The sequence below is a fragment of the Ascaphus truei genome, chromosome 3, assembly GCF_040206685.1.
Source record: "Ascaphus truei isolate aAscTru1 chromosome 3, aAscTru1.hap1, whole genome shotgun sequence".
NCBI lineage: Eukaryota > Metazoa > Chordata > Amphibia > Anura > Ascaphidae > Ascaphus > Ascaphus truei.
Genome location: NC_134485.1, coordinates 318,203,660 through 318,229,416, shown reverse-complemented (window position 1 = coordinate 318,229,416; position 25,757 = coordinate 318,203,660). Strand labels below are relative to the sequence as shown.

Genomic DNA, 25,757 nt, shown 5'->3' with positions numbered 1-25,757 from the left:
TCAATGCAGATGGGCACATATCAATCCTCCAGCATTTGGTTTTCAGACATCCGACTTACACAGACCTTGTTGGAAATGAAGATCTATTTATTAATAGTTATATTGGGCCTTTTCTTTGAGAAGAATCATGTAATCGCCCATCAAAGGTAAAGTTTGTTTGTGTATTATCTACGCTGCTAAATACATAAAGTATATGATTTAGGTTTTGCTTTGCAGCAAACAAAAAATTATAGCAAAGTTTAAGAGAAAGCTGTATTGTTCATATTATTGGCTTTTGAAAAATGTGTATTTTCCTGTCCTAACTAATATTTTAATAACTTCAGTGTGTACATAGTACAATTTTTATGTATTACATGCTTTTTGCACATTTCTTTTTAATAATACAAAGGAATACGCTGGTATATAAAATGCACTGTAGAACAAGCAAAAGTTTACGTCGCTGGGACAGTGTCTACTTTCCTATGTCCCAGGACTATAATTTCCACCAGGGTCCCCCTGTCGGCGGCCTTGTGAGGCCCCCCTCATTCTCTTATACACCTCCTCACTCTCTCACCCCCCTCGATTCCCCCCTTTTTCACACACTCCCGTCCCCCCATTTATTTCTCTCTCCATGTATTTCTCTCCTCCTCTCTCGCTCGCTCTCCCACCTCCCCTCTCTCACTCCCCCTTCTCTCGCTCACACAATCTTTCCCCACTTTCAAACTCGCCCTCCCCTCTATCACTCAATGCTCCAGTCCTCTCACTCAATCCCACCTCCTCAATCCTTCCCTCCTCACACACAACCCCCTACTCAATCCACCCACACAATCTACCCCCCTGCCCCACACACACATACTTTCACCCCCACACACACACAATTCCACCCTGCCCCATAAACACACACACAATCTGCCCCTACACACTCACACACTTCCACCCACCCCCACAAACAGACACTTCCACTCTCCATCCACACACAATTCGATAACCCCCCCCACACACATTTCTATCCATCCTCCTCCCACACACACACAATTCCACCCCACACACACGTCCACCCGCTCCAACACACAAACACACACACAATTCCACCCTCTTCCACACACACACACACACACACACACACACACACACACACACACACACACACACACACACACACACACACACACACACACACAATTCCCTCCTCACCACACACACACTCTTGCATTCCCCCTACCTGACACACACAACTCCACCCCCCCCACAATTCTGTGCCCCAACTCACACAATTCCACTCACATAATACTTAAACAATTCATCCCCCACCATCACAATCCCCAACCCATACACTATACATATATATATTAGAAAAGTGAATAAACAAAAAAAAAACAAATCAGTGCTACAGTGCTCACTATTGCATACAAATGTGTATCTAATCAATAATACTATATTATCAATAATTATATAATCAATAATGTGTACTGTATTCTTGTATAATAATAATCACTGTAATACTGAATGAGTGCAAATGAAAAAATATATGCGTATCCAAATGGATACAGCTGGTGAATTAATATGAACACAAAAGTAACAAATTAAAACAAATAAGTAGACTGGTAGGAAAAAATTGGAGACGTAGCAGCTTCTAAAGGAACCTATGTTCCAAACACTAATGACAACTGAAACAAAAATGTCATCATATTTTATTAAACCATTGTGTTGTGGGGCATGTGCTTCTGCTTTTTGTTATATATATATATATATATATATATATATATATATATTACACATACATACATACATACACAAAATGTTACCTTGGGGGGGTGGATGGCAGGTGCCACACCTGTTCTGCACGTGGATGCGGAAGTTGGGCCTGACTTCCAGGAGGGTCCAACTTCTGGCGCCAACTGGCGGGCAAGGGAGGCCCGGCACTGACGGTCAGGGGAGGTCTCGTTGCAGCAGCTAGGGAGATCCAGGGCCCGGCCCAATCAGAGGCCCTGGCAGCCGGACACAGAAGTTGGACTTGACCTCTGGCTGGGCCCAACTTCCAGCGCCAGCCAGGCCCCTTGCAGCTGCCGGACTTGGGACAATTGTCCCAGAACTCCCCCCCTTTTGGCGGTCCTGTTCATATCCAAAACATATACCATAACACATGGAACTGGATCAGTATTTATGGAAAGATGGTGACCATCTTCTAATGATTTAAACTGCCCGCCCATATACTCCCAGGTGATCCATTCAGACATTTAACCTTTGCAAGTCAGAGTCTTCTGCCATAAAATAAAAAGGGGGAAGCAGGGAGGGGAAGCAGGGAGGGGAAGCAGGGAGAATTCAGCTCAGAGGACATGCTAAAAAAAACACAACTTAGAAGTAAGGACTTGCCTGATCTGGGATGTGCGGTTGGCAAGCCTATCATATTTTGTGTTTTGGGTAAAATATATAACTAAAACTTCATATTAAATTCAGTAAATATTAGCAATAATTAATGGACCTTTTCTATATTTCTATATGTGCTGAAGTGGCCGATCGGGCTGTATTTGGCAGAAATTCCTCACCACTATCACCTTCTTCGACACTTGGAATAAATCCTGTGTAACACATATTCCGCCCCCGCCCCCCGGGAGATTTTGCTGCTACATGGAGTGTGGTGTATACCTGCTGGCTCACAGTAGATCCGAGTCTCCCGCATGGTGGTAGGGGATGTCAGAACAGGCTTCTGGAGTAATAACTGATTTGTACTCACGGTGACAGCGCCTCTATCTCTTGTAGGCCCCAGGGATGAGGGGAGCAATCCCTGCAGGAGAACTTAGTTCCCTTCCCCTTCTAGATTGCAGTCTCAGGCAGGAAGGTATAGTAACACAGGAACACTTTATTGCGCACTGCAGATTGCACAGCATACACAACAACAGGAACTTCTTAGGGCCTTCAACCTCAGGATGTATCCCTGGACATTCACTGCGGGTACAGGGCCCCCACAGCAGTCCTTGCTCTTCCCTGACTCCCTAATAGAGACAGAGGAACATTTCCACTCCTAACTCCACAAGGGGAGAAGGCAGTAAGTGCACAGCCAATCCGCACTTCTGTGTGAGAACCTGTCTCTCTCAAAGGTAGAGACAACTCCTGAATTTGGGTAGTGCAGCCCCTTAAGTACAGGAAAAGCATGAACCAGGTCTGAGTCCCTGATTGGATACAAAGCCTAGTTGCACCGCCTCCCCTGTGACTCACTGAAGTTGCTAGAGTTGGGGAAATCCAGGATTAGTCCTGGCAGGCCTGCTCTAACTAGGGCTTACTGCCAGGAGAAGGGCAGACTGATAGAAATAAACCAGCCATGGCTACACATGTAACCATTGCAAATCCTTAGAGTTCTAGAGCATGATATGAGTAATAAAAGGAGTCTGCGATATCACTAGTGGTCATTGTACCACAGATTGAGACCCCTTCTCTAGTACCTTCTTCAGAAGCCTAATAATCACAAAAAACCTTTTCTGTTCTTCTGGAATACTCAGATATGGTCACAGGGGTTGTCCAATAGGAACTCACAATGTCATCCCCCCGCAGCTAAAAATACAGCGGTTCGTTTCCAGAGGACTCCCCTTCAAATGTTTAAAAAAAAGATTGCGGCTTTAAACAGCAGGCATTAGAATATGGGGAATTTAGGGATAAAAGCGTAAAAGTAAACATGAAGAGAATGGAATCCCTGCCCTTAGGATGTAATAATTACACGGAGCATAAAGTCCTATAGATTACGATGCAAGGATAAATATGACGTCATTATCTTAGTCTCATTTGTTTCGACGTGCCCTCTTTTCTTATAAGCATAATTTCCCATTGACTCCATGTGTCACTAGAAATAGTATTTTTCTTTCCTCCCTTTTCTCAGCAGCGACCAGGTGTTGTATGTTCTTCCTCGGACTGACAGACAGGTCGAAGTTCTGAAGAATGTAACCACCATGCCAGAGGTAGAACACAGACTTCACTACAGTTGACTTTTATCGGGTTAGGATATTTCTAGGTCATTGCAGACATTTCTAGGTAGAATTGTAAAACCTTTAAAAAATATGACAATTGTGATCTGGACAGCTTGAATTTCATATTCACCCATTCACTGTTATTATCAGAACAATTATAATGTAAAGAGTTGTACTTTACCAACAAAGGTTTTAGTCAAAGAGAGGTCAACGCACAGCAAGATATAATAATATTAATAATAGTGATACAAATAAGTGAATATAATAATAATAATAATAATAATAAAGTACTCAAAAGATCAAGCTTTGCCAGGCATAATCATATTACATTCATTTTCTTGATCTCACATTTCAAGAAACCCTTTAAACTTTCTTCAGTGAACATTACATATAATGTATTATTACTCTAAAGATGTAGGGGTATCCAGGTATCCCTCAATTTGGGGGATATAGGCTAATATCTACTAAGCAAGCAGATGTGGGTTACTTAGGCTAAGGCCCCGCTCCCAGAGTCAGCGCACCCGCACTGCAGACAGGCGGTGCGCTGAGATACACAGACCGCGATATGCGGTCTGTAGGGAGCGGGAGCCGGAGCGGGAGGTGGGCGGGAGTGGGAGGCTTGACAGGGAGGGGGGGCGTGGCTTAAGCGGAGGGACCCGCTACTCTCCCCCCCCCCTCCCTCCACGGACTCGGGCTGGAGCTGCTGAGGGTAAGTTTAAACACACACACACGCAGGCACTCATACATACATACACACACACACATACACACACACACACACAGGCAGGCAGGCAGGCAGGCAGGCACTCACGCACTCATACACACACACGCGCGCACACACAGGCAGGCACTCACGCACTCATACACACACACGCGCGCACACACAGGCAGGCACTCACGCACTCATACACACACACACACACAGACAGGGCAGGCACTCACGCACTCAGGCACACACATACACACACAGACAGGCACGCACGCACTCAGACACACACACAGACAGGCACGCACGCACTCAGACACACACACAGACAGGCACTCACCTGCTTTCACTCCACACTCCTCCCCGCTCCCCGAAGCCTCTCCTCCTCCCGAAGCCTCCCCTCCCCATTGGCTCCCAGCCACACCACGTGACGCGTCAACGCTAGGAAACACCATGCTCTTGTGTCCCCTAGCGGCTGACGCGCCACAGCGTGTAGTCAGCTGTGCCGCCAGGGGGGACCGGGACCGGCTCGCGAGGATTCCCCTGCTGGTGGGGAACTTGCGACATGGCCGCCCGCGCCAACAAGCGCAGCGGGACCGAGGCCTTATTAGCCTTTCAGCTGCAAAAATGGTGCAAAAAAAACTGTACCGAATGTATCAAGAAAAATGTTACCCATTGAAGCCAGTAGAATTTTTCACTTTGCTAAATGTAGCGAAGTATTTTTGCACCATTTTTGCAACTGGAAGACTTTGATCTATAACCCACATCTACTTGCTTAGCACATACTATATGAGCTTGATTTCACAAAATTGAGATTAATCAGGAGAAGCCCTTGGGTTGGAATGTAAAACCATTTAGAAACTATTGATTGTTGACAACCTATCTTATGAGACAAGCTTTTCATAGAGTTCTTCTCTCTTCCTCAGGTCTGCAATACTGATTTACAAACAGTGCAGGAGTTAAGCACAGATATAAAATCCAAGGCAGACGAGGCAGAGAAGGAAAGGCAGAGGGAATAGTAAATAAACAAACGGGGCAATAATTGGATGAAAGGGAACGTGAGAAAGGTGGAGGGCATGTAGTAATGATCTTAGAATGTGTTCTTTTAAACCAAATTACTAATCAAACTATTCTAGGTTGTTCTCTGGAAACCTGATGCTGCTGAGAATATAATGAAAAATAAAGAAGTTCATTTCTATGTAAATGTGTCTTTTGTTAACGAGGTCAAGGCCAGGTTGAATGAGTCCGCCATCAGATACACGTAAGTGTTGCACGGCTTTTACTTTGACTTTGTGTTTGTCACTTCAAAGGACCAAAAGCTTTTACTCTTGGATCACTAAGTTCTGTGCTGTCTAACAAATAGCTTTATTAATGTGTATGTGCATGTTTTTTTGTTACCCAGCATTTTGATTGACGATGCTCAAGCCCTTATTGAACAACAGACATTTAACGATACTGTGAATCCACGAAGCTCTGCATCTTTCTATGAACAGTACCATCCGCTGGAAGAAGTAAGAACCATTATGATCTTTACCAACTCTATTTATTTATAAAATGTTTTATGAAGAAGTAATACATTGAGAGTTACCTCTCGTTTTCAAGTATGTCCTGGGCATAGAGTTAAGACAAATAAAACACGGTTACAAATACAGATACATAAATGAACAGGGTATTCATTATATACAAGACATTGCATGCACAGTTAAAGATAATATATATTATGGGCGTATGAAACAGTTACAGATCAGATTAAAATGTGAGACAGCCTTAGTTTTGAAAGAACTTAAACTGGTGGTGGGGGTGAGAGTCTCCGGTAGGTTGTTCCAGTTTTGGGGTGCACGGAAAGAGAAGGAGGAGCGGCCGGATACTTTGTTGTGCCTTGGGACCATGAACAGTCTTTTGGAGTCTGATCTCAGATAAGTGCTGCATGTGGTAGGGGTGAGAAGCTTGTTCAGATAGATGTGTAGCTGGCCCAGAAAGTATTTGAAGGCAAGACAGGAAAGGTGAACTTTGCGCCTAGACTCGAGTGATGACCAATCTAGTTCTTTGAGCATTTCGCAGTGATGTGTGTTGTAGTTGCATTGGAGAACAAAATGGCATATAGAATTGTAGAGGGTGTCAAGTTTACTAAGGTGTATTTGGGGTGCTGAGTCATATACTATGTCTCCATAGTCGATAATTGGCATTAGCATCTGCTGTGCGATACGTTTTCTGACCAGCAGACTTAGGGAGGATTTGTTCCTGTAAAGTAAACCTAGTTTGGCATAGGTCTTGGATGTCAGGGAATCAATGTGCATCCTGAATGTTAAGTGGGAGTCAAACCATATGCCCAGGTATTTAAAACTAGGGACAGGAGTTAGGGTGGTGTTAGCGTTGGTTCTGATCTGGAGCTCAGTCACTGGAAGCTTTAAAAATTTAGTCTTGGTCCCAAATACCATTGTTACAGTCTTTAAAAACAGTTTGTTTTGGGAAATCCAGTTTTCGAGTCTCAAAAAGTCAGACTGAAGTATGTGTTGAAGGTCGGAGAGGCTATGGCTGTGTGCATATAGGATTGTGTCATCTGCATACATGTGTATTGGGGCTTCCTTACAAGCTGTGGGAAGATCATTGATGAACACTGAGAAGAGTAGGGGCCCCAGAACAGAGCCTTGCGGGACGCCACAGGTGATATCCGGGGGGTTGGAGTTAGGGCCTGAGATGGACACATGTTGGGATCTTCCTGATAGGTAGGAGTTAAACCAGTTTAAAGCATGCTTCCCTATTCCAGAGCTCTGGAGTTTGTTAAGCAGGATAGCATGATTAACAGTATCAAAAGCCTTTGCAAAATCTAGGAATATTGCACCAGTGAGTTGTCCCCGTTCCATTCCACACTGGATTTCTTTGCAGACTTTTAGCAGGGTAGTTACGGTGGAGTGTTTGGGGCGAAAGCCAGATTGGATTTGGCTCGGGAAATTTGTCTTGGTATAGTAATCGCTTAATTGGGAGTGGACACATTTTTCCATGACTTTGGATAGGATTGGGAGAAGGGAGATTGGCCTGTAGTTTGAGACAGTGTTTTTGTCACCACTTTTAAAGATTGGGACAACTCTGGCAGTTTTCCAGGTCTTAGGGATATGGCCTGCAGTCAGGATAGAGTTGACTATGGAAGCAATTGGTTTGGCAATGGCTGGGGCACCAAGTCATAGGAACCTAGATTGTAATAAGTCAGGTCCACATTGGCTGCTTAGTTTTAATTTGAGGAGCACTTGTGTAATCTCTTCAGATACTGGGCCAAATTGAAAATTGTGGGCAGTGTTGGGAGGGGGTGGGGCTATATGGGTACTCCCAGGATGAGATTCAGGTTTGTGGTTTGGGTTGCGTTTTGCTAATAAGTTAGTAGCACACCCCACAAAGTAATCATAGAATGCAATTGCAATGTTAGTGGGGATTTATCAGAGTAATATCCCCCTTAGTGATATTACTTGGTTATTGATGGTTAGAAAGCTGGAATATATTGTTGATAACCTTCCGGAAGTTAGCTGGGTTTGATGTATTCTGGTGGGGATTGTCAGAGTAATATTGTGCTTTTGCGTGCCTTGTTTGCCTTGTGCACATGTTCCACAGGCATCTGTAGTGATTGAGATCCTTGGTAGTGCCAGTTAATTTGTAGCTTTTCCACAAGGCATCCCTGAACTGGTAGAGTGCTATAAGGTCAGTTGTAACCCATGGAAGATGGGCCCCCTGTACCCTTATTTTGCGTAGTGGAGCATGGGTATCGCAGAGTTTTATGAATGGATTGGAAATAGTCGAGCGCAGAATCAGGGTCGGGAATTAAATCGATTCTGTGCCAAGGTCAGTTGGTAAGGTCATCCAGAAACTGTTGTGGTTTAAAGTTTCTAAATGTTCTAGTGAGGAGAACGTTAGGGCTTGATTGGGGTGGATTAATTTTCCTTACACAGTACACTATTGCATGGTCACTGAAAATGTCAGGAAGGATGCCAGAGGATTGGATTCTGCTGGGATTTGAGGAGAGAATCTAGTCTAGCAAGGAATGGTTGTGCGATTTCAGGTTTGTCCGTGTGGGTTGGGAAATGAGTTGCGATAGGTTAGGTGACTTGAGTTGTATCTGGATTTTGTGGTTTTTAGGGTCAAGCCAATTGAAGTTGAAATCCACAAGAACTAGCAGGTCACTCTTCTTATTCAGAGAGGAAATGGAGCCAAGAAACTGGTTGATATCAGTCAGGGATTGTAGAGGGGCTTTAGGGGGGCGATAGATGCCAGCAAGCAAGATGGGCTTAGAAAAGGGGAGGCAGATTCTGCCAACTAGGATTTCAAAAGAGGGTGGGCTTGGGGGGCAATTTAACAGTGTAAATTGTAAGGTGTCTGCAATATAAAATAACACCCCTCCTCCTCTCTTTAACCTATCTCTCCTAGAAATGGAGTATCCCTGAATGGCAATATTTGCATCGGTAGTTTTAGGGGTTAGCCATGTTTCTATGAGAACGATGGCTTTGGGTTTATGGATAAGGCACCATGCCCTTAGTTCGTCCAGTTTCGGCAGCAGGCTCTGGATATTTATATGGGCGACAGATAGCCCTTTTTGGAATTCTCAGGGGTATGGGACAGAGCTGAAATGGGAGGACCTGGGTTATGTTCAATATCACCTGCTAAAGAGAGTAATAGTATATCTAGAAATTTGAGTAGTTGTTTGCAAGTTGTACATTTGTGATGTTTGCCATTTGAGTGTGCAGTGGTAGGTGTGCTGGTTTTTAGAGTTCTCTACCAACATTCAGTAGATAGTGCAAGGCTTTTGAGTAGTCCAGGGTGTATGGTGATGTTGGGTGTGTGCCAGGTGGGTGGAGTTTGTAGTGGATGGAGGGAGTAACATCTCCATGAGGCCATGAGAAAGAACAAAGTTAAGATACATAGCAGGTTCATTATGCCAGAGGTAGGTAGGGCTGCATGGAGCTGTTGTGAGCAAAGTGAGTGTGTGCAGACTAAACAGCAGGGGTGTGCATTTCCCTTGTCAAATGTTTTGCTGCATTGCAATGCTAGGGTCAATTCAGGGTTTCAGTGGGCTGAGTGGGTGTGGGAGGTAGTTATGTGCAGTCAGTTTTGGGAGAGGCTGCAGTGAAATAAGTTGTAAAGGGGTGGGGGGGTTAAAATGTGCAGGCTAACAAGCATGGGATTATAGTGTGGTCATATAAGATCACCGTTTGTTGCCTTGTGTAAAAGAGTTTGTAGGAAGATGAAGTCCTCAGTCACCTCTAGTCAAACTATAGTCTAACTATATATTCTCACTTAAAAGTCTCACTTTAACTATAGTCTAACTATATATTCTCACTTAAAAGGCTCAATTTAATTATAGTCTAACTATATATTCTCACTTAAAAGGCTCACTTTAATGACTCACTAAAAAATGCCAAATGCAGGTCCTGCAAATGCAGGTCCTGCAAATGCAGGAGGGTGTTAGTTTTATACAGCTAAAGCAGTCACATGACCCTCCCCAATAAATCAGCTTGTTCCAGTTGGACAGATAGAGAGAGAAGAATCCGGCGCTACTGCAAGTGGCAAAGATCCAGGCAACTTCCGGTTTTGAAAGAAAAAAACTTTAATCCGACATCACACACACAAGGCTACACCTCCGTCTCCCCCTCAACGCGTTTCACGCTATGGAACAGCGCTTCGTCTTGAACAATTAGCGGCACACAGTTAAGAGAAAAAAAATGGGGGGAAAAAAACACTTTTTGATATTCAAACATACCAAAAATCAATTATAAAGGCTGGGTGGGTAATTCTTTTAAAACAGGATTTGCAGATCAGAGACATACCTGTGACGAGAGTGCAATTAGATCCATGACATATCAGCTGGGGTTATAGGTCTTGCATGAAGAAAAGTAAATATATAAACAATAGTCTAACTATATATTCTCACTTAAAAGGCTTGCTTTAATGCCTCACTAAAAAATGCCAAATGCAGGTCCTGCAAATGCAGGGGGGGAGGTTTATGTACCATAGTCTCCCGGCTGCAAAAAAAAAATAGTACCAAATCTATCAAAGAAAAAAGACTCCAATACCTTAATGGTTTGATAAATCTGATACTTTTATGACCACATTTTGCAGTCGTATTTTCGACAAACTTTGATACATAACATGTAAGTCAGTCTTGTGATTTCAGGGATTGGTTTGCAAGTTGTTTTGGGGCTCATGTATCACAGTCTTCCGGCTGCAAAACAGGGGCCCCATTTTTTTTAAGAACAAAATCTCAATGGTTTCAATAGGAATGTTTGCTTTGGTAATTTGGTGGATTTTTTTCCTCCCAGGTTTTACAGCCGGGAGACTTTCATATGTGACCCCCTCTTACATAAAGGGCTAAACATGGAATTGATTGACCTTCAATTAAAACAGACCTGTAAGGTCATTACAGAGGCCTCACACGCTTCCCCGGCATTTTATTTAAATGTTGTGGGGAAGAGTTTAGGGCCTCTGTAAGTGCTGCCCCCCCCCCCCAGAAAATGTTGCGCCCCCCAGTTTGCGCACCCATGCAGTAGAGGCTCCATGGGTGGATTGGCCTATCGGGCCTGCTCCAGTAGGCTGGTGTGTCAGTGTCTGCCAGCGGCTCCCCAGCTCCCTCATCCCCTGCAATACTCTCCCTCCTCCTGTCAGTGCTGGAATCCAACTTCCACTCGACCGAAGTATGGAGCTAAAGGAGGGAGCTGGGGAGTCCTCGCACCGTCTGTGCGTGGGGGATAACTTGTGAGAGCATGGGTCTTCCCTCCTCCTGCAGTGTCATGGCAACCTGACGTCAAATTGACGCTGCAACGTCAAATGGCGTTGACATGACAACATGACATCACATGACGCTGCAGGAGGAGGGCCGCTGTTCAAGGAATTGCCCGGGCCGGCAGGGAAGTACAATCCGCCCTACGAGAGGCTCCCTCTTATATTGTCTTAATTGTATAAGCAGCAAATACAAAATAAAGTATTCAGTTTCGAGATTCAAAGAGATTTTAAAATAATATAAAGACAATACTAGGAGTCCTTTCTATACATGTACAATGAAAACTAGTGTCACGTACGGCATACCTGTGAACACGTGACCGATATATGGGACATGGGTTAATACACACAGCTATCTAGCTGATTCAATCTGCACAACGCATGGACCCTAAATTGAATATCTCCCTTCAATCTGTCCCAATATACCATCTGTCACAAAAAGCACACTTGTGAGCAGTTGAATTATATATGCAACAAGGGTTAATACACAATCAACTCTCTGCCCCACCTTTCTTTTTTGCAAGACATTTTTAATGAGTCTACCGTACTCTGTTACAATATACTATTATCCGCTGCCACCACCACTAAAGAAATACAAATATGTAATTATTTGCAGAGTCTCCGATCCCTGCTTTATTATTAAAAACTATGCACTTGACAAAAAAATTTGTTGTAGCAAAATGTGTCCGAAAATGTAAATACTCTCTACCAAGCATGTAATAGCTTAATCAGTGTCACGGATGCTCGCTGCAACCTGGACTGAACCGCAGGGCTAAGGTGGGGAATATATATAACCACCGCCCTAAGCCACGGGGGTGGGTCTGGATTGCAGAGTCGTGAACATAGCAGGGTCAGGTTAGGAGAGTGGAGAGGGTACTTGCCTATGGTCCGGGATTGGAGAGCGTAGAATTGTCGAGATCCGTAAGCCATAGTCGAGGATAGGAGAGCGTAGAAGTCCATTAGCCCAGCCAAGGTTTCAGGGGAACAAGAAGAGACAGGTCAGGTAAAAGCAGGGTCACAACAGGTAAATGAGATATCGAGGACTCAGGCTGCAAGTGAGCACGGTGCATTGAAGTTCTATGCTCAGCGATGACCAAAGGGTGAATGAGACTAATATACAGAGGAGTACCAATCAAGGAGAGAAGGAAGGAGGGCTCAGACATAGGTCGTCCTGTGATAGGCTGAGGCAGGGTGAAGCTCAGGTGTATCCCATCTGAAATGAGTCCAGGCAGTATTGCAGGCGCTGGCCCCTTTAAATGGTGCATGTGCGTGCCGTGCGCACACCCGGGGTTGGAGCATAGCGCCAAGGTGCACGCGAGGACAGGACCCGATTTTCAATTGCACCATACCCCTGTGTCCGCTTCTCGAGTACGGACACTAAGGTTATGTCCCTGCTGCTTGACAGCAGCACGCACAGCGTTAGTGCCTCTCACCAGTCCCTCACCTCCTTGCTTGTCGTCCCTAAGGCGGAGGGGGAGTGCAGGGGGATAGGGGGAGGGGGAACAGGGAGAGATGGGAGGGGGAGGGCAGGGCGAATGGAGAGATCGGGCGAGATCGCCATCAAGCAGCAGCTATATTGCTGGTTTATTCCATTAACATCCTCTCCTTTATAGTGAACCAATAGGGCAACATCTTTGAGATCTAGGGGGTATGAAATGACTTAGCACGTCTGCATCACTGACTCATTTAAATATGTTTAATAGGCCTATTCTCTATGCACCCATCCCTGCTTCTGTTTGCCATTCACTCCTAACTCCTTAATCAATGATTTTATGTCATTGATACTCTTAATAGTTTCCATTATCTCTACACTGGTCCTACTATACAATGACTGTGGGGCCAAGCATCTTTCAAGTAAAGCCCCCCCCCCCCCGTAGATATGCACTCTGTTTATCTGTACCCCGCGCCCATATTTATCAGACATCAATTGCTGCCTCAAATGGATGTGTAGATAGACGTTCACATGTTCATAAGTACACCTATTTATGTATATGTATGTACATACATATGTATATGTATATATAATCTCTCACTTATATACATTGTCACCTTTCACAACAATGTCGGGGTACATTGGGTGCTGTTGGCAAGTAGACAAATCAATGCTCTGCTAAATGGTGCAGGCATGGGTGTTAAGATTGTGGGGAAGATAATTTTATCCCCAGAATGGTTATATAACCCCCACTAATCTTTTTTTGGGGTAGGATAATCACCATGAGTGATATTAAAAGCAACAGGATGGTTAGATTGTTGATAATAACTTGAATGATGGGATTGTAAGAGATCTGTGAAGTAGACCACAACAGGGGTGGGGGGGGGGGGAGGTGGAGGGAAGTACTGGAGAGCGATTGCAGTACAGTACATGCATCGTAAACTGGAAAAAAGGTAGTACTTGAAGTACATTTTTGCTTTACATACATGCTCCGACCCCATTGCATACGTTAATGCGGGTTATGTCTGTACTGTATATTACCACATGTCATAGGTTCTTCCCAGAGAGGTCACTGGCGAAGGAAAGATGAGAAATTCAAGTCTGATCCCAAAACACACCTCTGTTGAATTCTGATCTCATAACTCCCTGGCAAGACCTATATACCATTCTTCTCCCATTTAAAACAACATAAACCCACTCCAGTCATCAATCAGCCACTGAGATTTTTAACGACTTAAATGTCAAAAGAAAGGCTTTTTTTCTTTGAAGTTTGCTTCAATATATAAAAGACTTTGTAACTTTATTTCTATATAGGGTTGCCACCTTTTAAATGTGTTTGATCCAAAGATGAGATCGGGGTCCGATGTGACTTCCCCCCGGTAGAGGGCCACCCTAGGCGGGGAACAGCCCCCAGGAAGGAGGAGGGGTGGGGTGGGGGGGGGAGGGATCCTCACCCGGGAAATGTTTTTTGTTTTTTTTAATGAAGCAAAAAACATAACGTTAAGGCTATTTTGATATTTTTTTTTAAAGAGGTCATCTCAAATGCATGGTGTGTGTTTAATTTTTTACATTTGTTTAAAGTAGAACAATTCACAAAGATTAATATTGGAGGGAGTGAGCTAGGTTAAAGAAAAACACATTTCTTGAAGATCTGGTATTTTCTTTTTCTTCCATAGTGAAAAATAAAATAAAAAAAAAGCTTTGTTGAAAGACAGTGTACAGCCCAATGGTGTCACAGTATGATGTATTGCACTGGTAACCGGAGACATGTATGGGAGGGAATGTTATAATAGGGCGGCCTGATGTCCCGTTTTTTCCAGGATTGTCCCTTTTTTGGGCTTGTGTCCCGGTGACTTTTTCAAAAGTTTCAAAACGTTCCGTTTTTTTACGCTGATCGCGAATGCGCTGCCGGCAACAGCTGATCGCGCATGTATAGTCGGCAAGAGCTGATCCTGCACAATTGGCTCTTGCCGGCTGCAAATGTGTGAATGACCCACGCCGATCGTGAATGCTCTCCTGCCAAGAGGCGATTGCACATGCGTGGACGGCTCTTGCCGGCCGCTCATGCGCAATTGGCTCGTCAGACACACATACGCAATTGGTGTGGGTCATTTGCACATGTGTGGTCGGCTCTGGCCATTAACGCATGCTTGGGCCTTTTGAGCAGGCACGAAAATTGTCCCGGTTTTTAACTGGTAAAAAATGGTCACCCTATGTTATAAAGATATAGACTTTGCACAAAAGTAGCACCTGGTTTACGAAAAGAAAAAAATTCCCCATTGGACCTGTGTCATTTGAGTTGTTCGAGTGTCTGTGGTGTGTGCAGTTTGTCCTTACTTTAGCCTTTGTGGACATTTCTTGAGCCTGATTAGCATTTAATACACTTGCACACACAATCACAACACAAACACTCAATCACAGCACACACATACTCAATCAAAACATACACACTCAATTACAACACACACACTCTTTTGCCTGGAGAGGGGGGGTAGGGCTGCTCCAGCGTGTATGATCTGTTTCAGACTTGGGTGGGGAGACAGGCAGGGGGAGGAGGAGTTGGCATGCCTAAATCCTGAGACTTTGGGTCAATCCCGCAGGAGGTGGTAACTCAATTTCTATAATACTTTGACACACACGCCATCTTCACTGTGGAGTCTGTGTACTTAATATTCATGTACTGTATGTATACGCAATATGACCATAATACTTCTATTTTTCCATGAGAAACAGATATCTATCTTTGGCACCTACTAATCATGAAATATTTGGCATCATTTGATGTCTAATCGCAACAGTTACAAATATCTATTCGTTATTCTTGCAAATTGCTGTCAGGCCCAGAATTTCATTTTTAATAACTTTTGAAAGGTAAGGCAAGTCACACCCGTTAATACTCTGTAGAACCCATCCAAGAATGCTTTTCAAAGTCCAGTACAACTCCGTTAGTCCACTATCCTATATTTGGAACTCCTGATAGTCCGGAATCTGACTACTCACTCAGTATCCAGATGAGTCTTTGCTTTATTAGTACTGTACTGTATTACAGTAGTTTATTTACAAACTTAAAGTTTATTATTATGTAGGCTACTTCAGTTACTGTACTTATAAATATTATACTAATATATTACATGTAACAGTAACAAGGTGAAGTTAAAGTGTCTCAAAGTGTGTTGGGGGTACTGTGATAGTATCCAATAGTCCGCATATTCAATAATCCAATATAAGAATTGTAATGTATATTTAAAAGGCTCTTGTTTATTCTAGTGTCAGGGAAATCATATTTCAATACCATCTCTGGCAAAACAGATGTCCTTATCTCTAGATAATCAGTCCTATAAACCATAAAACTAGGCCTGTTTTGGGTTGACAGGCCATAAATACAATTCTTGTATTTTTAAGACCATTTGTAACCAATGTTAATCTCTTGTGTGCCAAATTGATTGAAATACTTAATACAGTATCTCATAATATTATCATAACAACTAGTAAGAAGGTTTAAAAAACAACTTTAAAAGAGGCTCTACATTACACTGCAAAGCAGAGAAATACATTGCATGCTATTAAGGAAGCATAGGGGATAATTGTGGCCTTTTTTTCTTGTTAGATATATTCATGGATGAAACAAATGACTGAGAAGTATCCTGATATCCTGCAACAAATTTATATCGGATCTTCATTTGAAAAGCGTCCTCTTTATGTGTTAAAGGTATGGTCACATATAGGGGATATATGGGAAGATGGCTTATAATTCTATTGTGCTTTTTTAAAGAAAGTGCAGATAGAAGTTTGTTTTGACGCATTGCTCCATTTTCAGTTTGCCGCCTCAGACCTGGCAGAACTTTTCTACCCAAATATAAAATAAAAAAATGATGCACAGAGATGCAGTGCCTGATACATCTCACAATCTGTGCTTCATGTAACTACTCCCTTGCTCATCTTATTGACTGTGTGCAGTTCTTAAAGCAGCAGATCAAGCTCCCGTTTTTTTTTAACTTCAATAGTTTCATGTGGGCAATCTCTACTTACCTAAAGAACTGCATAGCTGCCGGTCAATTCGTTCTCCGTCTATTGATCGTCAAAGTTTGGCGACATCTTTAGATCTGGGGAATGTAAATGGTTGCTATAAGAACAAACATGCTTGTTAAAATAGAATACAAGAAAATTGGTCTTTCAACGTTGTTTTTTTTTAAACAGAAAATGCTAAAAGTATTTTTTCTTACTACAGAACTGATTTATTAAAAAAAAAACACATGCAGGATATTGCTTGAACTGCAGCTTTAAGCTGACACACATGGCACAAAACTTGGAGCATTGACCTTGATGCATTGATGCAAGATGAATATGACACAATTTGCGTACATTTTGCTCCCGATTTGTCTGGATACATCACCTCAGTGAGTTTTGTGACTCGCCTTCGATAAGTTGCCTTGCATATTAACTCTTTGTTAGGTGTCTGGGAAAGAGAAAACAGCAAAAGCTGCAATATGGATTGATTGTGGAATACATGCAAGAGAGTGGATCGCCCCTGCTTTCTGCTTGTGGTTTGTAGGACATGTGAGTACATTGTAATTCGTTACCATTTCTCCTGAATTTGAACTACAAAACATATTATAAAGTAATATGCATGGGTAAGGTAATTTCTGGGTGTTTTTCAGGAAACCATAATGTAAACATTAGGACACAATATAAATTTAATTCTGATGGGTTGCTATCGCCTTTGGCAACAAAATGGTTAAAATAAAAAGTAAATGCTGCCTTCAAGAAGGCATCCAACAACACATTGCCCTTTAATTCTATTTAAAAATATACAGATGTAGTCTGGCTTATTATTTCCGCTGGTGGGATATTCTGTTTTCTCAATGCCATTGAATCCTATTGAAATTCTGTTATATTCTGCCCAAATTTGTATTATGCGATTTCACCTTTATAGTGCACTGCTCAAAATTCGGAAGACTATTGTAGTTATTTATCACTGGATGCAAATAGCATTACAAGTACAGTATCAAACGAAACAATCCAATCAAAAGCAGTGGAGCCTTTTCTTTTTTTCCCCACATAAATGGGGTGTTTACTTTTTTGTCTCAATTTTGCACCTGGGAGATTTTGACAAACCTAACATCTGTTTACTTTCTAGGCTGCAGAATTCTATGGTGTAGATCAATACATGACTAGACTTCTAAAATACATTGATTTCTATATCTTGCCAGTGATGAATGTTGATGGCTATCGCTATACATGGACAACTGTAAGTATACTATGTTTTAAGCGTGTAATATTTCCACTTATGCTTATGTTTTGACATACATATTAAGCTTTATGTACGAGAATTCATAATGTGCAACTTATTGAGGCTTAAAAAATACTAATCGTTGACATTACCCACAGTGCTCAGTATTAGGGCTTGCATGCGTGGGTTTCACGGTGTTATGGTAAAAGTAACATTTCTGTGTATGCAGAGTCCATGTGCAGTGATAAAATGAGAGCTGAGCATCATACAAAGCAGTTCTGATTTTTGATTACACATAAGTACATACATGTCGACTCTCACTGATCTCTTTCTGTGATGGGGGGGAGTCCCTCTCTCTTCCTCTCCCTCCCCCCTCTCTCCTCCCCCCCCCATCTCTCCCTCCCCCCCCCCCCATCTCTCCCTCCCCCTCTCTCCCTCCCTCTCTCCCCCTCCCTCCCTCCCCCTCCCTCCCTCTCCTTCCCTCTCTCCCCCTCCCTCTCCTTCCCTCTCTCCCCCTCCCTCCCTTTCTCCCCCTCCCTCTCTCCCCCTCCCTCTCTCCCCCTCCCTCTCTCCCCCTCCCTCTCTCCCCCTCCCTCTCTCCCCCTCCCTCTCTCCCCCTCCCTCTCTCTCCCTCCCTCTCCCTCCCTCTCCCTCCCTGTGGATTAATCCATGTGTGTGGATTTTTAACAATGCGGCAACAGTTTGTGGAATCTGCGTATCGGATTCTTTAAAATCCGTCCGGAATGTGTCCAATGGTGGATTTGGATTAATCCGTATAGATTGTTCCAGCTTCAATCTGTCAATGGATTGTTGCCAACAGTCACCAACTAGCTGGAACTGTCCCGAGTAATTCTGTACCTGGGGGATTCTTTTCGTGGACAATGTTTCAGGGGGAGAATTAGCCCTAGGATTTACAGGCAAAGGGGATGGGACACCTTGCGTGGCCACGTTTTGCCTCGGTGGGCCAATGAGAGGGAGGAGTTGTCACCTGACCAGTTGTGGCCGCACGAGTGTGGAACAGACCTGAGACCTGCACACTGCAGAAGGGGAAGTAGTTTCTGGTCCGATTAAGAATAAGCAGCAACGGTACACCATGACCATCTTAACGTGTGACCTGGAAATTGAAGAATAATATGTCTGGGGAAGGATTGGCAGAAAAGGTGTATGGGGCAGTATGGATAGGCACATAGGGGGCAGGCATAGATTTCCTGAAATGGGTACTTTTGTATGGATTGGAAGAGAAAGGGGGACACAGGTAGAAGTGGGCACAGTGGTATGCATTGGCACAAGGGAGCACAGGGAGATATGGATTGGCATAGGGGGTTTACAGGACCGGCTTGCAAAATTGCAGGACCTGATGCAGGGTGTGTGTGTGGTCTCTTTCCTGCCTCATAGCCTTACCTGTGAGGCCGCTGCAGTGGTGGGGCTGGAGGGAGCCCAACCAGCATTCCTGACACTGAAGTTGGTCTTCCTCTGTCGCCACCACCACACCCACTGCACCTGTGGAATCTAGGGAGAGAGCACAGAGCCTCGGAAAGCACGAGGCTCGGTGCAGTTGGACTTATAGCACCGCAATCAAGCCGGCCCTGCAGGGGGAACAGGGGTATATTTAAAAAAAAAGGGGGGGGGGGGGCGGGGGTGTCTACATGGACTTCTATTTTATGGTCAATGACTATATATCTTCAACAAATGTGTACCATTGTCCCAGAGTCTAGCTCACACACAAATACAGTGTGAGACTTGACTCTTACTAGGGTGTGATTCTGGATATACATAGTATCATCTGTTAAATGCTAGACTACATGTCTGACACTTGATTTTTTCTGAGCTCTATTAAATAGGGCATAGAATAATATAGAACTCTGTGAGTGTTATGCATTCAGCTCTATTTTGCTGTAAGTGTTTTGAACCTTTCACATTATTTAAGCTGATACATAGCCACAATGTGGAGTCCCTTGGTCATGAGCGTCTCATAGGTCATGAGCGTCTCATACAATTATTATCAATAAATGTAATTACAGTCAGTAGAGGTAGAGTGCTTACTATAGGGTTTTTGTTCTTGCTTGTGTGTGTATAAATGGGCACATTTTTTAATTTTGATGCCAGTCGTCAAACCCTGATATTTATTGGACCCGGAATCGGAACACCCAAAATTTTTTTTTGTATAGCTTAGTCCAAGCTGGGTTTAGCCCTATCCTGGCCATTACATACATAGGCAAGATAAGCTAAACCAACATGCAATGGGTGATAAAATGTAACATACAACACATTTAACTACACACAGATTTAGCCAGACTTACTGTTTGTCTTTGTAAGCCATGTGTGCAGTGGTACATATAATGGAGACCAATTTGGGTGAAATTATATCTTGGCTTTATTGAGCCTGTTCATTTATTCAGGCAAAACATAAAAAAACAACAAAATAACAAACCCCTATCCCTTTGTACGGGCTAACTTACTTCCCTAGACCCTATCTGCAGGACTGGAGGGATATTCCCATTACCAGCCTACCACCCCAAAGTCGCAGGAAGTACCTTAAGCAGGTGGCCGTCCATGTCAGTCTCTGGCAGGTTCCTGGGTCCTTTGTGTCCAGGAAATATAGGTCTCTGGGTGTCTTGATCTCAGCACACCTTTGTGCTCAAGACACTGTCTGTGTGCAGGCTTCTCTGCTTTCCTGTGTCACCCCTATGGTGAGCTAGGGTATCCCTCTCCTGTGTCTCACACGAGGCTTTTTACAGAGCTCTCATTAGTCCAGGTGGAGACTAGTTAATTGCGTGTTACAGTCTTGCGGATGAAGCTCGCAGTCCCGCAGCGGGGCGGTATGATCCGGAAGCATGGACTCCACACAGCACGATTGCGACAGAAATTGTCCCTAGCACCACACCCATTTGTTTTTTTGCATGCGGTGCTGGGGGTAGTAAGACTTGCTACATCTGTATTAACCCCTAAATAGGTTTCCATGACTTGCTGACTACTAAGGGCTATTAAGAAGTTAATACACTAATGAAACTACACTACCTACCCCATTGGCTATCTAAGTGCCATGCCATGCAATGTTCTACTAATCGCTAAGGCAAACACAGGGTTAATATCCCCAAAACCCACCTCCGTACCCCTACTCCCCCAACAAACGTACCCTCCCCCATCTTGAGTAGTGGTCACTAGCCCTATTAGGCAAATGTGGCTTGTAGGGCTTTTGGACACTAAAAATAAAAAAATATTATTTTAAAAATAAAAAAATATATACATGACAATAAAAAATACATTTTAAACATAAACTCATTGATTGTCACTGTGGCTATCTAGGCCCTCTCAATTGGAGCCTATAGAGCCACATTGGCAATCAATGGGAAGCTGAAAGAAAATGTTGGTACTTACCTCACCCTGATGAAGGTTGTCCTCATATTCAGGGCTGAAGCCCCCTCCAAGCAATTTCAAAAAGTGTCGAAGCCTAACCATTAAAAACAACAATACAAGGCCCTATAGCACCATAAACCCAAACATAAAAAATCATAAAAAGCAATCCAATGCTCAACGCAGCTCTCTTTCATGCCTTGGGTGTACCTTGGTAGCTACAGGCATTAAAAGGATTAATGTAATTTCTACTATAGTGTTCTGTAATAACTGTGATGCAGTAATTAACTCATTATTATCTGTAGTATTTATCACATCGAAACTAGTCTAAAAATATTGCACCTGGGAAATGATTACTGCAATCTTAATGACTTAGGTCATCTGGGTACGATATTAACTCAGTTTTAACAGAGATTGATGACTCTCGGCCAAAGAGTGATGTGAGAAGTGCTTTTTGCATCAGGCAGAGATTAAGACTTGATTGATTCAGTATAATAGGATGAGGCAAAGTTTGTTGCTGTAATTAACAGTTTTCCGATCTCAATTGAATCTACCAGGACTGTGGTAGTATTCACTTCTGTACTAAGGAGCATACTACCCGACTCTCCGTATTTACGTGGGAATAATCCACACACGCAATTTATTTATTTTTTACTTGCTCCCTGACAATATTTCCTTAACCCAATGCAAGTCTGGATGAAGAGATCTCTAACATTTTCCTTCTGAATCTCTCTACAAAAGAGTTTTTAGATGCTGGTTAGTTTAGTATTGCTTGAGAGTTCAACATCAGATGTCGGCAACAAGTTTCATACAGTTGGCTCAGGTTATATATTTGGTGAGTTCATGTGACTGCTATACGAAACTCATTGGGTAAATATGATTACAGCGCTGCAATAACTTAACCCAAAAATCTGCTTAACATGCAACATAAACAGCAGACAGACATAGCTTGCTCTAAAACTGTAACGGCTGTTCTATACTGCGTGCGCGCACTACGCCGTGCGCGCGCGTTGCAGTTTTAGTTGGCGGAGGTTAGTCAGCCTTTCTATAATGGTGCCGTGCGCGCGCACGGTAGTGTGCATGGAACCGTCCGGCAGGGGAGAGGATGAAGAAAATAAAGAATTTGTGGTGCTACCGCCGCTGAAATGTATGTATGTGTGTGTGTGTATGTATGTGTGTGTGTATGTATGTGTGTGTGTATGTGTGTGTATGTATGTACAATGTTAATAAACAATTTATTAAAGTATTTATTTATTTCAAAACTTATTTAAACACACACACACACACACACACACACACACACACACACACATACAGTACCTCACTTGCGCAAGGCATACACACAAAAAGCATGCAGCAGGTGCACGCGCATTCGCACAGGCACGCGCATTCGCACAGGCACGCGCATTCGCACAGGCACCCTCGCACGGCCGCACACAGTATAGAACAGCCCTAAGGGTGCTATCACAGGATGATGGCTTCCCAGAAAGCTATTGGAACCACAAAAGGGAAAAAAGAGGGGAAAAATATCCTTTTATTGGGTGCACTCCTATCTCAAACACAGGGTCGGTGGTGTGTATGTTTATTCATCAATCACATCACATTTTGGGTATATGTTTACCCCCTCTCCCTTCTGTGTTAACATGCAACATACTGCGAGATGGTTTCCTGCTGCGTAAGAATGTGTGTTCTTTGATTCCTACAGAATCGAATGTGGAGAAAGAACCGTTCTACATATGATAACAGTAACTGTTTTGGGACTGATCTAAACAGGAACTTTGATGCTGGGTGGTGTGGTATGATGTTTTTTTTTTCTATTCTGATATTGTATTCTAAAGATTTTTCTTCTAGATACAGTAAGTGTGCAAAGCCACTGTCAGTCTAGTGAACAGCCAACTGCAAGTACTGTGATTTGCCCCAAGAAAACGTAGCTTTGTTGTACGTTGCAATGCCTCCTAGTGGTTCTTCATAGTTGTAGCACTGTGTACAGAGCTTTTCGAATCTCACCTCAACACTTGGTATCTGAAAAGAACACAATATATGAAAGGGGGACTTTCTGTTCAGTATTTCAGGGCCGTTGTGACTGTTCTCACGAATACATGCTCATATTGTCTAGGTCCCGGTGCTTCCAGTGATCCTTGCAAAGATACCTACTGTGGACCTTACCCTGAATCAGAACCGGAAGTGGAAGCAGTGGTGACTTTTTTAAAACAGCATAAAGATGATATCAAGGGGTATGTCTCTATGCACTCTTACTCCCAGATGGTGCTTTTTCCATATTCATACACGAGAGAAAAAAGCAAGGACCACGAGGAGCTGGTAAGAGATACTCATCTTATTTGTGTGTGTGTATATGTATATAGTATACGTATATGTATATCTCTCCAATGTAAATATTACTGTGTGCTCATTTGCATGTCTTAGACAGGTCTGCACCCCTGCCTTTCACCATTATCACCCAGCACACAGCGCTTCCACTGCAGCAAGGGATTCTGGGAAATGACATGCAAATGAGCACACATATATATTGTATGTGACAATGTCTAATTCCACATTATTACCTAAGCTGGCAATGTTTGATGCTCCTGTTACAAATCGGTAAAAATCCTGAATTGTGTGCCTAACGTTATTAGTGCTCAAGATGTCTGCAGCCTTCCTCCTTACCTAAGAGACCTTTCAGGGAACATTTAATGCAATACTACACCAGCACACAGTGAGATAACATACGTGATTAAAATCATACCAATATTGTTTTTTCTTAACTATTTCAAGATCCGTAAAGCAATAACGGTAATACCACCTTCTCAGACACTTTACTTAAAAGGTGCTATAGTAGGTACAACTACAGTTTTGAACAGTCTGAAATTCTGGTGAAATAGTCTCTCAAATATTGAAGGGGATAGTTAGAGTTTGTTGGCACAATAATGATTAATTCTGACCTTTTTTCAGCTATACGTGGCAAACAAAGTCGCAGATGCAATTAAGTCTACATCTCGAAATAAATATGTATATGGCCCTGGAGCAGATACCATTTGTGAGTACTGTTGTTCTGTAGAAACAAAATGCACGTATTGGAAACATCTGTGGAAGCATATTAAAATCCCTACATCTTCTGCATTAACACTCTGGAGGGACACTCTCTAAAGAGAACCTGACTGCAGCTTCTATATATACGTCACAGTTAAGTAATGGAAATTCGTCATATTTCCAAGACATCATTGTAGTAGCAAAGGAGGGAGAGGGAGTAGGTGGTATGATACCTTTTATTGGGCCAACAAGTAGTTGATATGTTACAAGCAGTGGCGGATTTCCCTTGGAGCCCGGTCCTAGGGCAGCAAAAATGTCCTCCCCTATATACAGATGCCGCGCTCTCAGGACAATCGGGCCTGATGGGAAGGCACTTGTCTGTGATGGCCGCCTCTTTGCTGCCACCCTCCTTCCCCTTCCGAATTGCAGTGTTAAATGACGTAGCGGACATCAACAATGTGACGGCACATGGTGGCTCGTTGCCATGACATTTGCGCCATCAAATGATGTCATGACGTCGCGTTGCCATGCTGTGTGATGTCCGCAGCGTCATTTGATTCGGAAGGAGGGCGGCAGCAAGGAGGCAGCCGCCACAGACAAGTGCCCAGGTTACAAGCTGGTTACAAGCTTTCGAACCGCTCAGGTTCCTTCATCGGGTACCCGTATCATACCACCTCTTAGTGGTCCAATGAAAGGTATTATACAACCTACTCCTTCTCCCTCCTTTGTTACTACATGGAAGAAAGTACCAACATGGCTACCCACCCTTCTTTGCCATGACTTCATTGTGATAGATATATAGATGAGGTCACTCTCGGCCTGGCTAATACACAGAGCTCTGCAAGTCCTGTCTTCTGCATATTTCAGTCACTCATGACGTTACTGGTTCCCCACCTCCAATCCAAGTATGCCTTTTGTGCTTTCTACCAGTACAACTTACCCCTCCTCAGAGCAATGCATTTTATTCTCTAGCAGTGAAATTATCAATTCAAGTAACCCATATTGTTCGCTTCATTTTACAGATTTGGCACCAGGAGGCTCTGATGACTGGGCTTATGATTTTGGCATCAAGTATTCTTTCACCATAGAACTTCGCGATAGAGGGGCCTATGGGTTTTTACTTCCTCCGAATCTAATCAAACCAACATGCAGCGAAGCCCTAACTGGAATCAAAATAATATCTGCACATATTATTAAAACAATGTAATGCCATGCATGTTACAGGACATTAATGCATTGCATGTACTGTGCATTTACATGCCAACGTGTAAGATGTCAACAAGGAATATCATTTGCTTTTAAGACAAATAA

The 25,757-nt window shown here is 43.2% G+C and overlaps 1 protein-coding gene across 2 annotated transcripts; it reads left to right on the top strand.

The window, feature by feature from the left end:
* CPB2 (carboxypeptidase B2) lies at positions 1-25,757 on the top strand. Of its 2 annotated transcripts, none has more exons than XM_075591129.1 (11): positions 1-146; positions 3,854-3,929; positions 5,781-5,905; positions 6,047-6,155; positions 16,443-16,544; positions 17,288-17,392; positions 17,973-18,083; positions 23,125-23,215; positions 23,536-23,738; positions 24,369-24,453; positions 25,469-25,757. In XM_075591129.1, exons 1-11 carry the CDS (start codon positions 4-6, stop codon positions 25,651-25,653), a joined length of 1,335 nt encoding a protein of 444 aa, XP_075447244.1. In that variant the 5' UTR covers positions 1-3; the 3' UTR covers positions 25,654-25,757. The 2 variants fall into 2 exon arrangements, with proteins under 2 accessions (XP_075447244.1, XP_075447243.1); XM_075591128.1 differs by having other exon boundaries at positions 3,851-3,929.

Coding starts and splice junctions, on each gene's coding strand:
- CPB2 (XM_075591128.1), top strand. CDS start 4: ATGCAGATGGGCACATATCAATCCTCCAGCATTTGGTTTTCAGACATC. Junction 17,393..17,972: donor GCTTGTGGTTTGTAGGACAT/GTGAGTACATTG, acceptor TTTACTTTCTAG/GCTGCAGAATTCTATGGTGT. Junction 24,454..25,468: donor CCCTGGAGCAGATACCATTT/GTGAGTACTGTT, acceptor TTCATTTTACAG/ATTTGGCACCAGGAGGCTCT.